The sequence below is a fragment of the Echinops telfairi genome, unplaced genomic scaffold (assembly GCF_000313985.2).
Source record: "Echinops telfairi isolate 266 unplaced genomic scaffold, ASM31398v2 ScPeMD7_14;HRSCAF=57, whole genome shotgun sequence".
NCBI lineage: Eukaryota > Metazoa > Chordata > Mammalia > Afrosoricida > Tenrecidae > Echinops > Echinops telfairi.
Window position 1 is genome coordinate 8,054,968 of NW_022103911.1, and position 18,457 is coordinate 8,073,424.

Consider the following 18,457-nt stretch of genomic DNA (forward strand, 5'->3'; position numbering starts at 1 on the left):
GTCTGCACCCTGCCTACTTGGGGCCCACAAGTTCTTGGTTTCTTGTTCTCTAGGAATTCCCCAGTGCCGCAAGTGTGGGTTTCACGGTCCCCGTTCCTGTATTCTTTCCACCCACCTGGTTTTTCGTGCCCACTTGTGAACCCAGCATAGCTTCTTTTGGCCCAGCATGCTTTCCAGAAATAGAGTGCACTTTTTTGAGACTGTAATACCTGAAACTTTACTTTCCTCTATAAAAACTTAATTGGGTTACAAAAGTGTTTCTGCCGCATGTGAAGCCAAGAACTGAGGTAAACCCCATACAGAAACTTCAGAGATGAACCCTGATAGAATGGGAGAAAAATGCAGAACAAGTTCAAAATCCAAATCCAGGCTTAATGGACTAGTTGAGACTAAAAGAACCCCTACGGCTACCTTTTAAAATGTTGAACTGAAACACTTCCTAAGGCCACTTTTCAGCTAAATAACAAATTAGCTTATAAAATAAAGGTGATCTGGGTAGAGGGGGGAGCGGGGCACTAATCCACCCAAGGGGAGGGTATTGTTTATATCTCCAGAGGAGAAGGGGAGAGAGACCAGGCTCCAAGCCGATGCGCCCGACGTGAATACAACATACTGGCATGTACCAGGGAACCAATAGAGAGGTCTGCGGGGCCGTCCCAAATCCTGACTATGTGGACAACACCCCCCGCCCCCCCTCAGAAGAACACACTTCAGAGGACAGCACTGGGGCTACAACTTGGGGAGAGGGTGTGTCGGATTAGAGCACACAGCAGAAACGAAAAGGGATGGAGAGGGAGGAGATCATCCTGGTCCACCAAGCCCCGAGCATGATGTTCCTGCTCAGAGCAGACAACGCACGGGGGAGGACTGTAGGGCTGGCCCCACCACGGGACACGGCGTCCCTCACTGAACAATGACAGCATCAGAGACACAGTGCGGGAATAGTGCACAATCTGACCCCATCACGCTGGGGCGAGGCACTGAGGGGCGAAAGAGAGCAGCAAGGGGAGCTGTTACCCTCTAAGAATACCAAAAGTAGACTTTGGAGACAGTGTGGCACCTCATTAGATTTAACTGGAAAACACTCCTAAAGGCCAACAAAAAGACCTTGAACTATTTATAGGCTTTTCCATTTTTGTCAATGGGCTTCTCTTTGTTATTGTTATTTTGTTTTTGGTTTTAGTTGTTGTTTTGTTAGTTTTGACTTTCTTTATTTGGCTTTGCCTGGTTTTTGCCCTTATTAATGTATCTGCATGTCTATCTAGATAAGATAGGCAGGATAAGTAATTCGGAGATGAAAAGAACAAAATCAATTGTTGGGGGTGGGATATGGGAAAAGGGGAGGTGGGAGATAAAAGGGGGAGGGGAAACCAACGCAGGGACAAGGGAACAAGTGAACTAAAATCAATGGAGAGAAGCGCATAGGATGTCTAGTGGCGCTCAATCAAGGGCAACGTAGCAGTGAGGAAGTACTAAACCCAAATGAAAGCCAAACATGATGGTGGGACAAGAGGAAAGGAAAAGGAAATAGAGGAAAGAACCGGGAGGCAAAGGACATTCAAAGGACATTTATAGAGGCCTAAATACAGGCATGTACGTGTGTATATGTATATATATATACATATATATATATATATGTAGATGGGAATAGAACTCATATCTATATGTTAAGAATTAAGGTTGCAGATGGACATTGGGCTTCAACTCAAGTACTCCCTCAACACAAGAACACTTTGTTCTAACAATCCGGCATTCTGTGATGCTCACCTTCCTCACATAATAGTTGAAGACAAATAGGTGCATAAGCAAATGTGGTGAAGAAAGCTGACGGTGCCCGACTATCAAAAGATATAGCATCTGGGGTCTTAAAGGCTTCAAGATAAACAAGAGGCTATCTAGTTAAGAAATAACAAAGTCCACATGGATGAAGTACACCAGCCTGTGTGATCATGAGGTGTTGATGGGATTAGGTATCAGGCATCTAAGACCCAGAACAAAAGCATACTCAATGTGAATGGGGGAGAAGGGGTATGGAATGGAGACCGAATACCCATCTGGAGAAAATTGGACATCCCTTCACAGAGGGGTTACAGGGAAGAGATGAGCCAGTCAGAGTGCAGTATAGCACCAATGAAACACACAACTTTCCTCTAATTCTTTGGTGTTTCCTTCCCCCAACTATGATGACCTCGATTCTACCTTACAAATTGGAGTAGACCAGAGCATGCACACCGCTACAGATAAGAGCCCGCAACACAGGGAATTTAGGATAGATAAGCCCCTCAGTGCCAACAAGCAGAGTAGAGATACCAGGAGGATTAGGGGAGGGTGGAGGGGGGGGAAAAGGGGGAATCGATCATAAGGATCAACCTATAACCCCTTCCTAGGGGGACAAATAACGGAAAAGTGTGTGAGGGGTGACAGAGGACGATGTAAGATATGAAAATAATAATCTATAAGTTATCAAGGTTTCATGAGGGAGGGCAGGGGTGCGGGAAGAAATGGGGAGCTGATATCAGGGCCTCAAGTGGGAAGAGGATGCTTTGAAAATGATGATGACAGCATATGTGCAAACGTGCTTGACACACTGGATGTACGGATTATGATAAGAGATGTAAGAGCCCCCAATAAAAGAAAAAAATAATAATTAAAAAAAATAAAGGTAATCACCATAAAATAAAGGCTAACACCACTGAGTACTCTGTTCCTATAAGAATCATGTACATGGAACTAAATGGCACACATTTACTCTGACATGTTGTTGCTGTTAGAGGCCGTCTCGTTGGTTTCCACTCATAACACACAATAGAATGAGGCATTACTCAGTCCTGCATCCCCCTCACAAGTACTGTTATAATCAAGCCCACTACATCACTCCATCTTGTTGAGGCTTATTCTCTTTTTTAGTGACCCTCCACTTTATAACCATGACATCCTTTTCCAGGGACTGGTCTTTCCTGAAACATGTCCAGGGCATGAGCGCCTAAGGGTGCTAGCCTCACTTTTAAGAAGCATTCCAGCTGTGCTACTTCCAAGATATTTGTTTGTTCTTCTGGCAGTCCACAGCAGTCTCAATATTCTTTAACACCATAGTTCAAAGGCATAATTTTATCTTCAGTATTCCTTATTCATTGTTCAGCTTTCACCTGCATAAGAGGTGACTGAAAATACCAGACTTGGGTCAAGTGCACTTTAGTCCTCAAAGTAGCATCTTTGCTCTTAATGCTTTAAAGAGGTCTTACAGAGATTTGCTCATTGTAATGCCACTCAATTTCTTGACTGCTGCTTCCCTGAGTGATTATGGACACAAGTGAAATGAATTTTTGACAACTTCAATCTTTCTTCTGTTTATCATGATGTTATCCATACATCCAGTTGTGAGGATTTTTGTTTGTTTTTGTTGTTTTTGTTAGCTGTCATCGAGTTGGTTCTGATACGTACTGACCCTAAACACAACAGAATGAAACACTGCTTGGTCCTGAACTATCCTCACAATTGTTCCTATTTTGAGCTCATTGCTGCAAGATCTCTGCACAGAAAGCCTGCTAAACCCGGAAAGCAGGCGCAACATCAGAGGAACAGCAGCACAACCAGGAGCTAGAACATGGAGTGGAATAGTGGCCCTCCCAACCCATGGAGCAGCTAAGGCTGGAGTGCCTTTATGCAGGAGGCTGGCTTGGAGCCGGGTGTCTTACACTTAATTGGGTAAGCTGGACTTGCTGACCCACAGAAGGGAAGCTCAGTGCCTACAAGGGGGTGCTCTGGGCACTTAATTGGGGGAGCTGAGTTTGCAGCTACAGAACTCAAGCTGAATGCCTTTGGGTCTAAGCTTATGGCAGAGGTATGCCCTTTGGGCATTTGTTAACAGACTTGACAGAACTTTGTAACTTTTCCTAATAAACAACTCAATCCTGAGAATTTCTCACGGGCATCACAACTTGTTACCTTCCTAATAAACCCTCTGATCATGAATTTTGTCTTTGAGTTCTGTGTTTGCCTTGCAATGGATATTAGAACCCAGAAAGATAACCTAGAGAATATCAATTTAGACAGCTTAATAGCAAACCAATCAATCCCTGGCAAGCTCTTTGGTGGGTAGATACTGACCAATCTTATAAGGTGCTTATACAGCAAACTGGCAAGTCATTTAGACACACTCCTTTAAAGTCTCTTATGTGGAAAGCAAATCTACCAACCTCAGCATATTAATTAGGTGGGCAGTAGACAAACTAATCCCCACAAGATGATTATGTGGATAGCACATGGAAGCCCCTTAGGAAGATAGCAAACCAATGAATACTTAAAAGCCATACAGGCAGATACCAAGCAGATGAGTCATTTGGTAAATTATGACTTGACCAATCATTCTGAGATAATTGTAAACAGAGGGTCAGAAAGCCCACATACAAGAAATTCATCGTGCTACAGTAAAAGTTAAAATCTTTCAGTCTGATTGTGGATTTGTCTATTATATTTTGTATTTCTGTCAGTTTTGCTTTATGCACAAAATAATTTAAAAGTAAGCTTTTTGAATTTATGACAAAAATTTTAACTCAGATGACCTTTCCTTTAAGCGTCTTATATTGAGAAAGTTTAGCTTTAATATTTTTAAATAACCTTTCATTTAGCAATGATATATTAACAACTAAGAAAAATTATGGACTGATCGTGTCATGTACTTATTCAAATACAGTTCTAATTCTCATAATTAATGAAAAGGAATATAGGGTTACTCTCCTAGAGATGAAATAGGAATAACAGTGTATGATGTATAAAAAAATTCAAGTAGTAAGTTTAGAGTAGGTCATCATAGGTCACCAAGAGTTGGAATCAACTTCAAGGAAAGTAATAATAGCATATATATAATAAAATACTGTAAAATATAAAGAACGATAATACTGATGAGATGTTCATATTTGACATGCAAATAATTAGTTGATCACACTGTGTATATTATCTATTTTATTAAAATACTTAAATATATATATAGACCTACATTATACAATTACAAAGTTGGCAATGAACCCATTACTACTGAGTCTATTACAATTCATAATGACCCTCTACAACTGAGTGGAATTGCCCCATTGAGTTTCGAGAGCAGCAAATCTTTATGGAAGAAGGTTGCACCATTTTAGGTTTAAAACGTACCATTTAGTTTTGCACCATTTTAGGCTTGAAACGCCAACCTTCAGGTTAGCAGCCCAGTGCTTACCCCACCAAGCCACCAAGCATCCTAAAGTTAATGGTAGTAATCTTCAAATAATGATATTTTAATTTCCACTTGTTATATTTTTCTACTATCTAAAGCTTTGTAGTGGGATTACATTTTTCTAAAGATTTTAAACATCTCTCATTTTGAAAAGAGAAATATTGAATCACATAAATCATTACCACTTTAAACTATAAGATCAGTACACAAAAAAACAGAAACCAGACCAAATAGGAGTCCATTAGTTTAAATGTCTAGGTGGGAGAAGTAAATTTATTTAAACTGAAGAATTGGTGAAGATAGTAAAATAAAAATGAAAAAAAAAAGGCACAAAAACTCTGATTTTCTTGTTTGAAAATAATACATTATTTTGTGGGACAAAATATGTGACAGTGGAAAGACAAAATAAGTAGCAAAATATTATTTAACAACTAATAATTTCAATGACATTTTTAAATGACTACAGCATATAATAAAATCTGTAATTTATTTATATTTGGTCATTTAATATTTCTCCCTAAAGTCTATTACTATAATAATTATTAAACCACTATACTCAACACACAAACACACACATACATACTATTAAGTTGCTGATTTAAAAAAAAAACCCTTTTATGATGCCCTCTTTTCCCTTCTCTTTCTTTCCCTGGCTCAGTTTCCTTGTCCTCCACTGGTGTTCCCGGGCCTTACCACCCATCTGGACTACATGCTTTGAAACTCTCCTCAGGGTTAACTTCTGGTGAAATCCAAAGTAAGCTATGAAGTAGTCTTCTCTGTATAAAACAATGTTTTCTAAGATAACTGATTTTCGTCCATAGCTGCTGGCTTTAATATCAGGTGTAGCCATTGCAGTTGATAGTTTTGTCATATGATAGAATATATATATTGATAAAAGCATAATAAAAGGCAGAAAAAATCCTCATAGAAAAAAGTGTAGTATAAAAAAATTTTAAAAAGAAAATAGTATCATACATTGTCAAAAAGAAAACCAATTTATAATAATATAATAATAAAACTAAATTTTGAAAATACCTGAATTGTTTCCGTAGTTGTTCAATTTCCGCATTTTGTTCAGTTACTGTTTTCAGAAATTGTTGGTTGGTCTGCCACAAGAAAAATAGAAATATTCACCATTAGAACATTCAAGGACTTTACTACTTTTAAATATTGAGCGTAGAAATCAACCATAACCATAACCATAGAAAAAGTTAAATGAAAGTCATGAAGATTAGACTTTTTGAAGGTAAATTATCATCCTGCTTATCGCCCTCTCCTTTACCGCTTTAGTGGACACCTGAACAGCTTCAAACAGCCTGCATCTGCAGTTCTGTCTTTGGGACTTCTCTGGACATCTGGGCCCACCAGGCTTGCACACCTGTGCAGAAGAAGACTACACATGCAGAACAAGCCTATTGCGCTCTGGGTAACAATGACTCACAGGAGTTGATGTAACAGCCTCCAAAGTCTTGCACCTTGAGTAGGTTAATTCTTAAGCCTGCTTCCAACTGTCTTCCAAATTTCATCAGTGGGATTATGTTTTAGCTACTCACATTGTTAACATGCTTGACTGAAAACAAGCAAACAAAAACCCTCTCTCGATGCCTTATTTATCCCACTCTTCTTCGCTTCACATCTCTGCTCCCTTACTGGTGCTCCCTGGCATGACCTCCTACTACATGCTTTGTATTTATTCAGGGTCTACATGTGGAAGCAAAATATTAAGGAGCTGTCTACATACAGAAAAAAACATTTCCTAAAGGAGTTTATTTTATCTCACAAGTATGGAAATCCCTCATCCACCTACCCATATAGAGTAGCTTTATCCTAAGTGATAGTCTTGATTTTAGCCTCTTCCAATTGAAAAGATCATACACATGTTTACCTTTTCAACTAAAGTCCCTGAAGCAGATTTCACTGCACTCTTTCCATGCTCTACCCCATTTCTTTGACTTCATACTTTTAACTTCTCAGGTTTAAACTCGACTACTTAATTTTCAATTGATACATTTATTAAGAAATGCTGAGTCTATTATATAAATACACTAAGTTCAAATAGGAATAAGCATGATTTTGATGTTTAGAGTTTAATAATGTCTTGCTTAGATGACTACAAATTCTCACACCTTCACTTTATACTGCTACTAAAGCAACCTTTTTCAAATAGGAGAGTGCTTTAAACAGTTCATGGAAAAATTCTAATACCTTTTAATTTCATTTCTCCACAAACTTTCAAAAATCTCCTTATATAGTCATGTCACAGATTTGCTTAAAAAGTCATTAAAAAACAACAACAACAACAAAACCCCTCCAAACTCACTTCCATTGAGTCTATCCCAACTCATAACAATCCTACATAGAAATACATATTTCCAAAGCTATAAAGTTTTATGGGAGCAGAGAACCTCATTTTTCTTCAGCAAAGTGACTGGTATGTTTGAACTGCTGACTTTTAGTTAGCAGTCCAATGCTTACCTGATTGCACCACTATGGTGTTCCTAAAAACCATTAATAGCATCCCAATGTATACCCTCAATAAAGCTTAAGGATATATCAAGGCACTTAAGATCTGACCTTAAAGTCTCTGCATTCCCTAGTCATCTATTCATCCTGCTATACGAAACTACTCAGATTTCACTTTCCTCCATGACGCCCTCATGCTTCCTGTATTCATCCTTCAACACCCACCCAGTTCCATGGCTATCACCATTGAGAAGGCTTCCTTAGGTGATCTACTTACTCTCAGACAGAAGTAATTATTTCATTTCTAGGAATAGTAAATTCTGGTTTGATCAAGAATGAACCATGAATGTCTTTGCTAACACATAAAAGAAAGCCTCAGGATTGTGGCTTGATCTTGCAAAACAGACTACTATACCAAAAAAGCCCTGGTGGACATTGAACCATTTCAAGAGGTAGCATATGATTAACAACCAATGATACTGAAGGGAGAAGCCCAAGTTGCCTTAGCCAAAAACAATGCTCCAGGAATTGATGGAATACTAATAGAAATATTTCAACAAGCTGCTGAAACAGTAAAGCTCATGTATCTATGCCAGGAAATCTGGAAGACAACTAGTTGGCCAAATGACTGGAAGGGATACATATCTGGTACATTACAAAGAAAGTTGACCCAACAAAATGCCCAGGTTATAGAACAGTATCATTAATATCACAAGCAAGTCAAATTTTGCTGAAGACGATCCAACAATGGTTGTAGCAGGATATTGATAGGGACATGCCAGAGGTTCAGGTTAGATTCAGACGAGGACATGGAACAAAGGCTATAATGGTTGTTGTCAGATGGATCTTGGCTAAAAGCAGAGAATACCAGAGATGTTTACTTGATTTATTTATTCAGGCATTTGACTGTGTGAATCATAACAAACTATGGCTACCCTTGAGAGGAACAGGAATCCAGGCTCTTGGATAACTTTTACATGGAATAAGAGGCAGTTGTACACACATAACAAGGGAATACTGTATAGTTTTAAATCAGGCATGGTGTGTTTCAAGGTTGTATCTTCTCTCCATATTTAATCAATTTGTATGCTAAGCAAAAAATCAAAGAAGTTGGATTATATGAAGAATATGAAGATCCATCTGACAATAACCATTATATCCTTTGTTCCATGTCCTCTTATGAATCTAGCCTGAACCTCTGGCATGTCCCTATCAATATACTGCTACAACCACTGTTGGATCGTCTGCGGCAAAATGTGACTTGCTTGTGCTATTAATGATACTGTTCTATAACCTGGGCATTCTGTTGAGTCACCTTTCTTTGTAATGTATCAGGTAAGTATCTCCTCTAGTCATTTGGCCAACTAGCTGTCTTCCAGAGATCCCAGCATAGATACATGAGCTTTACTGTTTTATCAGCTTGTTGAAATTAGGCATCAGGACGGGAGGATGGCGTCTTAAAAACCTAGGAAGGCAGAAGACAGTCTTGCTAGCTAAAAATGAGGAGGACTTGAAGCATTTGCTGGTGAAGATCAAGGATTGCAGCCTTCAGTTTGGATTACAATTCAATGTAAAGAAAACCCAAATCCTTACAACTGGATTAAAAAGTAAGCATAAAAAATGGTGAAAAGAAAAAAAAAGAAAAATGGTGAAAAGATTGAAGTTGTCGAAGATTTTGTCTTGGTTGGATCCAGAAGTAATGTTCAATGAAGTAACTATCAAAAGCTCAAACGATGCACTGCACTAGGTAAGTCTGCTGCACAAGAACTCTTTAGAGTACTGAAGAGCAAAGATGCTACTTTGAGGACCAACGTGCACCTGACCTAAGCCACGGTATTTTAAATTGTCTCATATGCATGTTAAAGTTGAACACTGAATAAGGAAGACTGAAGAAGAATCGATGCATTTGAATTGTGGTGCTGGTGCAGAATATTCAAAGTACTATGTACTGTCCAAAGAACAAACCAATCTGTCTTGGAAGAAGTCTGGCCAGAGTGTCCTTAGAGGTAAAATGGCAAGACTTTGCCTCTGTCTCTTGACAAGTTGTTGGGAGAGACAGTGCCTGGAGAAGAATATCGTGCAGAGAACAAGAGGAAGACCCTCAATGAGATGGGCTGACACAGTGACTGAAACAAGGGGTTTAACAGTACGAACAACTGTGAGGATGGTGCAAGATTGGATGGTGTTTCTGTTGTACCTTAGGTTTCTGTAAGTTGGGATCAACTTGACACCATCTCACCATCTAACAACACATCCTGACACAATGCTTGGGAAAGAGTTACTTTTTATTGCCATGCAAAGGCATTCCGTTACGTGGACGAAAACAAAACTTGAGAAAATTGAGAATTCTAGGACGCTTGATTGTGCTGTTGTGGAACTGGACACAGTGCCTTCAACAATGGACTCAAAGATAAGAATACTTGTGTGTATGGTGCACGGCTGGGAGCTGTTTCTCCGTATTGTTCATAGAGTTGTTATGAACTGAACCAACTCAATGGCACCTATCAAAAACAAAATTTCAAGAAGCTCAAGGAGTCTTGTGGCTTACACCCTCCAGTCACTTCTGAGAGAAAGATGAGGCGGTCTGCTCCTAGAGAGACTTACAGTCTTGGACATTATGGGAAGTTAGATTTTATGTCAACTTGATAGGACCTATGTAGAGGAAGTGGGAGCTAACTTGGGAGCTGTCGGTGGCCTCGCATGTTCCCATGGACCTTGGCTTGACAGGACTCTGCACCAGCAGGTCTTTGATCTCCCTGCTTCCTACTTCTTTCTTACACATGTATGACTGTCACTGGTTTTCTTTCTCTAGACAACCCTGCCTGGCACAAACACCCTAAGGAACAATTCTACAATGTCCCATATAGGATCACTATGGTCAAAATCGACTCACCAGCACTGGATTCACAGATTTTCAAAATCTCCTGTGAAACTAACTCTGCTACTTCAGCCCAAGTTGATTCACGTCTCTGACTTCTACAGGGTGTATACGTTAGTGCTTTATTACATACTATGTTGGTGCCAGCAATAATTAAAGTTTATGTTTTTGACTACTTGGGATAATCCTCAGGACAAATAACATAGAGTAATTAAGGGAGACTTAAATTGGAATTTTGAATTTTTAAAATAGTATTGAAAATAAAGCCATTTAACTTACTAGCAAGACTAGTTGGAAATTAACAGCTGCACCTGAATATTGCTTTTTTGTTCTGTATCTATGATCACAAATAAAATTAAGTACTATATTAATATTATAGAATGTAGAGACTCATAAGGGCCTAAGAAAACATCCCTTTCAAACATGGTATCTTACTTGAAGATTATTTCCTATGTCAGTCCTATTTTTCCAGGTAGATAGAGGCTTTGTGGATAGGCACAGATTCCCTCTGCAACTCAGAGAACCTATAAAAGTGTAAGAAACTTAGTAGGTAGTTAATGAAAATTTTTAAGTAATTTCAAAAAAATGAGATAATCTAAAAATATATAGTCTCGAGTAGTATCTAGGAAATGGGCACTCTTTATTTATGGGCACAGTCCTCATATGTATATATAAATTTGTACTTTCATGTACCATTCAGGTCAGGCATACATATTATTGATTTGCAGTGGTAATGAGAGGTAATTTATTTATTGTATTCTCATCAATTTATTATACATCTATTGGGATCTATTCATTTAACAAGTATATTTATATCATAAGAAAACTTTTTCAAGGTAACTGCTTGGTTTTTTGAGTATTTGTTTCAATTTTTTTTAACCTCTTGGTTAACAAGTTTGACTCAAATTTGTTCTGATGGCTAAACTATGTAAGCTCTTTGAGATGTACAAGATCTTGACAGTCATTTCGACTTTTAGCAGTCTTGATTCATATCTCTTTTGTACATTAAGAACAAAATCTAAGTTTTAGTCAGTCATTTTCCTTTACTTTAACTACCTTCAGAATGTCCACCCTACCCCAACCTTTTCAAAAAAGTGTAAATTAGGTTTAAGTTTACATTTCAGATAACTAATTTTTGTATTAAACAATTTAAGCTATTTATTACCCCACCCCACCGCCATTACCTCCATACCACCACTTCCTTTGATGGATCTTTTTTTGTCTGGTGGATTACTAACTTCTTCACCCAAGTTAACACCTGACAACCATCTGGTCAATTGTTTCAGCTTCTCTCCTTTGGGATAAAAGCCTTTGTCTTTTTATTTATTTATAACAGTGATCTCATACAAAGCTTTTCCTTTTGTGATTACTTTCACTCAGCACAATTATTTTCTAGGTCTATCCACGTTATGAGATACTTCTAGGTTTCACCATTGTTTTCTAGTGAAACATAGTATTCTATTGTGTCAGTGTACCAAGGTTTTCTTTATCTTTTCTTCTGCTGATGGGCATTTGGGTTATTTCCATCTTCTTGCTATTAAGCATAGTGCTTTGATAAACACCTGTGTGCACATGTCTGTTTGTGCTATAGCTCTTACTTCTTTTTAAAATACATTTTATGCAGCTTGTCTATCCATTATTTTTAGTCTATCCACAATTTATAAGTTTATTATTTGACTTTTTGTGTGTGTGTTCAGTTCCAACCCATAAGTACCCTATGTACAACACAACAAAATACCACCTGATCTTGTGCCTTCCTCACAATTATTTTGCCAGAGCTCATTGTTGCAGACACTGTGTCAACCCATCTCCTTGAGGGTCTTCATCTTTTTAGATCGCCTTCATTTTACCAAGCATAATGTCCTTCTCCAAGGACTGGTTTCTCCTAATAAGTTTTCCAGGAGACATGAGACCCAGTCCCACCATCCTCACTTCTAAGAAGCATTCCTTTGTACTTCTTCCAAAGCAGATTTGATTGTTCTTTTGCAGTCCCTGGCACTTTCAACAATACCGTAATTCAAATGCATCAATTCTTCTCAGATCTATTCAATCTCCAAATTTCACATGCACATGAGATGAACGAAAATACCGGGGTTTGGGTCAGATGCCCCTTAGTCCTCAAAGTGACATTATTGCTCTTCAACACTTTTTAAGAGGGCTTGTGCACCAGACTTATCCAATGCAATGGCTCATTTGCTATCCTAACTATTGATTTTACAGGCATTAATTGTGGACACAAGCAGGATGAAATCCTTGACAACTTCAAGCTTTCCCCCATTTATCATGATGTTACCTATTGGTCCAGTTGGGTGGATTTTGGTTTTTCTTACATTGAGTTTTCAATCTATTCTGAAGGCTACCGTCCTTGATCTTCATCAGCAAATGCTTCAAGTCCACGCTTTCAGCAAGCAAGGCTGTGTCATTTGCATATCACAGGTTGTTAATAAGCCTTCCACCAACCCTGATGCCATATTCTTCTTCATATAGTCCAGAGTCTTAGATTTTATGCTCAGCACACAGACTGAATAAGTACAGTGAGAGAATATAATCTTAACACACACTTTATCTGATTTTAAAACCATGCAGTATTCCCTTCTGTTCAAACGACTGCCCTTCAGGCATGCACAAGCTCTGCATGAGCATAATGAAGTGTTTTGGAATTCCCATTCGTTTCAATGTTATGGTCCAGGCAGTTAAATGTTTTTGCATTGTCAATAAAACACGTACACATCTCTTTGGTATGCTTTTTCAGCAAAGCATACATCAGCAATGGTGTCATCTGACATCAGCAATGGTGTCCCTCATTTTTATCCTCTCCTGAATCGGCTTGAATTTCTGGCAACTCCCTGTTGATGTATGGCTACAATCATTGTTGGCTGATCTTCAAAAAAATTTAATTTGCACAAGATATTATTGATATTCTTTAACAGAAGATTTCACCATTCATAAATAGAAGAGAGATTTAACTATATATATATTTTTAAATAATCATTTTATTAGGGGCTCATACAACTCATCACAATCTGTACACACGTCACCTGTGTCCAGCACTTTAGTACATATGTTGACTGCATCATTCTTACGACACCCACTTTCCACTTGAGCCCCTGGTGTCAGCTCATTTTTCCCTTTCCCTCCCCACTCCCTCCAAACCCCCGATAATTTATAATTTATTATTATTTTATCTTATCTTAACCCATCCCACGTCTCCCTCACCCACTTCTCCGCTGTCCATCCCCCAGGGAGGAGGCCACATGTAGACCTTGTCCTCTGTTCCCCCTTTCTCCCTCTCCTTCCCTCCACCCTCCCGCCATCACCACTCTCTCCACTGGTCCTGGGGGGTTCATCTGTCCTGAGTTCACTGTATTTTCAGTTCCTATCTGTGCCAGTGCACCTCCCCCAGTCCAGCCGGATATGTAAGGTAGAATTGGGATCATGATAGTGGGGTGGAGGAAGCATTTAAGAATCAGAGGAAAATTGCATATTTCATCGTTTCTACACTGCAATCCGATTTGCTCCTCACCTCCCCGCAACCCTTCTGCAAGGGGATGTCCAATTTCCCCTGGATGGGCCCTGGGTCCCCACTCTGCACTCCCCCTCATTCACAATGGATTTAACTATATTTTAACATGGCTAAGGAAAAACACTTTTAAGGGTAGAAAAAAATTGGATAACTTACTTGGATGACAAATCTCCACCCTTAAGCAAAGACATTTTTATTAGGTGCGAATAAGAAGTAGCATCATAACTGAACAAGAATGAAGGCCAGAACTACCCAGTGTCATAATACTATTACTCAACAATGAGACAAAAACAAAATTCTGAGCAGGTAACGAAATGAAAAGAGCAGAAATGGAAGAGGAAATTCTATATTTTTCAGTTAAAAATTAAAGGGAAATCTAGATACACCAATGGTAGTATAAGTGGTCAGTCAAATAATAATGGTTCTTAATTTCCTAATATTTTTAAGGAATTGAGCTAGTCATTTAAAAAAAATAAACATCACACTATTATTATTTAAGTACTAATGTGCCTGATAAAAATACAAAGAATGAAGCAAGAATCCTACTCTGGAGAAGCATTTTTAGGGGTCCTACCAAGGACTCTAAGAATACTTTCACATTAGAATATATTTCAAATAGACTTTTTTTCTTTTAGATGTCCAAAAAGTATTCTGAACCATGACATGCTGATAAATATGAAAGAAAAGGAGGCAGTAAAGAGAAAATAACTCTGCTTATTTTAACATCATGTATATTTTGTTGCTGTTGGTAATGTCAGAAACCTTGGTGGTACATTGCTAAAGCACTTGCCTGCCAATCAAAAGATTGGCATTCAAATACACGAACAACTCTGTACAAGAGAGATGCAACTCTATAGGGCAGTTCGACTCTGTCCTTTAGGTAATTATGAGTTGAAATAAACTTGGCAATGGTGTTTTGGTGTTTTTATTTTGCTTCAGCATAATAAATGTGATTATTTATAGTCACAAATCCTAGTTTAAATAAATGAGTATACTAAGTGGATGTTATCACTTACCATTTCTACGTTCTCATTAGTAGCATGAAGTTGCCTGGTTAGTTGTTGAAAATTAGTCAACTGATCCTAGAGTAGAAAAATAAGGAAATTAGATTCAGTAACGTTTTGTTTGTAGTTTACATTTAAAATTAAGTTATAACTAAATTAAGTCTAATTTTATAATTAAAATTAATTCAAAAATTAATATGCCTTTGCTTAGACAAAATCAGCTGGCTCTGATAACTACAAGAAGACTTCAAAATATCCATGGAAAAATAGACTTTAAAGGTAATGGAATTTTCCTATTAATTTACTGAAGACCCTTTGTATTACCATGTGAATTAGTAGTTAAAGAAATAAAATTACAATTTTGCTAAGACTTAAAAAGGTAGCAATGCTTAAAACTAATGTTGCTATTTGGTTTCTATGTGAAACTATTTTTAGAAATCAACTCATTAGTACAAAAACTTACTAGAGAGACCTTGATCAAGAATGGAAAAAGCGTCTCCCTTCACCCACTTTTCATCGGACAGGGCAAGACATGACAAAATAACAATTTATAAATTATCAAGAGCTCATGAGGGAGAGAGGAGCGGGGAGGGAGGGGGAAAAATGAGGACCTAATGCCAGGGGTTTAAGTGGGAGGAAATGTTTTGAGAATGACAAGGGCAATGAATGTACAAATGCACTTTACACAATTGATGTGTGTATGGATTGTGATAAGAGTTGTATGAGCCCCTAATAAAATGATTAAAAAAAAAAGAATGGAAAAACTAAGATATGAATTATGGTAACAGTTATATTATGTGATGATCCTGTAAAAAAATTCTCATGGCTTAAATACTCAACATGTTTTCAAAAGATTATTGTTCTGATTCTTTAAACATTTTATGTGCAGATGATACAAGTTGTAAGGGTGGAATTAAACACAGTAAGTAACCAGTGAAGTAAGGAAAACTGTGAAGTCATACAAAATAAACAAACTGCACAGTGATAGCAGAAGAAGGATCTTAAGTGGGAAAAAATTAATAGGCATAGAGAACTGACCTAGATAAGGAAACAGACGATAAGAACATTCTTTTATGAAAAATGGTTTCAGGATCTCGGTGGTAAAAATTTCACAGAGCAAACCACAAGTGTATTATTTTCAAACTAGGGCATTTGCAGAAACAATTTCTAAGTCATAAAACCTCAATTAAGTATTTTATCTTAGCTAGAAATCTGTAATACTAACAATGCTGTTTGTTGCTGGCTGCCAACGAGTCCGTTCCACCTCACAGCGACTCGAAGGGCTACAGAACAAAACACTGCGGGCCTTATGCCACTCTCGCGATGTCGTGTTTGAGCTCAGGGATGCAGCCACTGTCAATTCAGCCCATTGCGGGTCTGCTCCCTTTTGTGTCGTCCTCTGTTTACAAATCACGATGTCCTTTCCCCGTGGATTAGTCTCTCTTGATAACATATCCCAAATATGTAAGAGGACATTTTACAATTCTCGCTTCTAAGATAATTCTGGTTGTTCTTCCTATAAGAAAATGTGTTTGTTCTTTTAAAATCATTTTACTGGGGGCTCGTACAACTTTTATCACAATCCATCCATCCATCCATTGTGTCAAGCACAGTTGTACATTTGTTGCCATCATCATTCTCAAAACATTTGCTTTCTACTTGAGCCCTTGGTATCAGCTCCTCATTTTTTCCCCCTCCCTCCCGGCTCCCCCCTCCCTGATGAACCCTTGATAATTTATAAATTATTATTATTTTGTCATGTCTTACACTGTCTATGGAAGCCCACGATACTTAAAAATATTCTTCAACAACACCATAATTCAAATGCATCAATTCTTCGGTGGCATCCTTAATTGTCCGGCTTTCCCATGGAAATTAAATATTTGGAAATACTATTTCTTGGGTCAGCATGCCTTTGCCCTCAACGTGACACCTTACAGAAGTCTTGTGCAGTAGACTTGCCCAATTAAATACATCCTGTTTCTTGACTGATGCCTCCATGAGTGTTGTGTGATAGTTGTTATGTACTGTTGAGTTGGTTCCGATGCACAGTGACCCTATGTACAACAGAATGAAACACTGCTCAGTCCAGTTCCAACCTTACACTTGTGATGTTTGTGCCCATTATTGTGCAACTGGGTCAATCCATCTCCTCCTTTTTGATGTCCTTCCACATTACCAAGCATGATATCCTTTTCCAGGGCTGGTCTCTCCTGATAACGAGTTCAAACCTTGCTTCCAAGGAACATTCTAGCTGTACTTCTAAACAAATTTGTTCGTTCTTTAGGCAGTCCATGGTACTTTCAATATTAGCCCCTAGCACCATCATTCAACATTGATTCTTCTCTGGTGTTCCTTATTCAATGTAAAACTATCACATGCATATGAGGTTTGAGCCATATGCACCTTAGTTCTCAATGTGACATCATTGCTCTTCAATATTTTAAACAGATCTTGTGCATTAGATTTACCCCAATACATGGCATTGTTTGATTTCTTGATTGCTGCTTCCATGGGCATTGATTGTGGATCCAAGCAAGATAAAATCCTTGACAGCTTCAATCTTTTCTCCATTTATCATGATGTGACCTATTGGTCTAGTTGTGAGGATTTAGGTTTTCTTTCCATTGAGTTGTACTCCATAATGAAGGCTGCAATCCTTGATCTTCACCAACAAGTGCTTCAAGTCTTCCTCACTTTCAGCAAGCAAGGTTGTGTGATCTGGACATTGCAGGTTGGTGTTAAGCCTTCTTGCAGTCCTGATGCTGCATTCTTCTTCATGTCATTCAGCCTCTCGGGTTATATGTTCAGCATATAGATTGAATAAGCAGGTGAGAGGATACAACACCGACATGCACCTTTCCTGATTTTAAACTATTCAGTGTTCCCCTTTTCTGTTCAAATGATTGCCTCTTGATCCATGTTCAAGTTCCACAGACGCACAATAAAGTGTTCTGAAATTCCCATTTTTCTCAAGGCTATCCATAGTTTGTTATGATCTATAGAGTCAAATGCCTTTGTGCAGTCAATAAATCACAAGTAAACATTTTCCTGGTGTTCTCTGCTTTGAGCTATGATTCACCTGACATCAGCAGTGATATTCCTTGTTCTACATCCTCTTTTGAAATAGGCCTGAATCTCTGGCAGTCCCTGTTGATGTACTGTTGGAACCATTGTTGAAGAAGTGTTAGCAAAATTTTACTTGCATGTGATATTAATGATACTGTTCTATAACTTGAGCATTCTGTTGGGTTACCTTTCTTTGTAATGGGTATAAAAAGGATCTCTTGAGGGGGAAATAGATCAATGTACATATATTTATAGGTCGAGTATTAAGAAAACAGATGGACAGTGGGCCCCTACACAAGTGCTCCCCC

At 38.3% G+C, this 18,457-nt stretch overlaps 1 protein-coding gene across 1 annotated transcript in view; it reads right to left on the bottom strand.

Moving 5' to 3' along the window:
* SCLT1 (sodium channel and clathrin linker 1) overlaps positions 1-18,457 on the bottom strand; it is a 186,256-nt gene that overhangs the window by 145,364 nt on the left and 22,435 nt on the right. Inside the window, exons 5-6 of the mRNA XM_004711863.1 lie at positions 15,093-15,158; positions 6,248-6,318 (exon numbers count right to left, since the gene is read on the bottom strand). Coding sequence (XP_004711920.1) covers positions 6,248-6,318; positions 15,093-15,158 — 137 coding nt within the window. The remainder of the gene's footprint in view (positions 1-6,247; positions 6,319-15,092; positions 15,159-18,457) is intronic.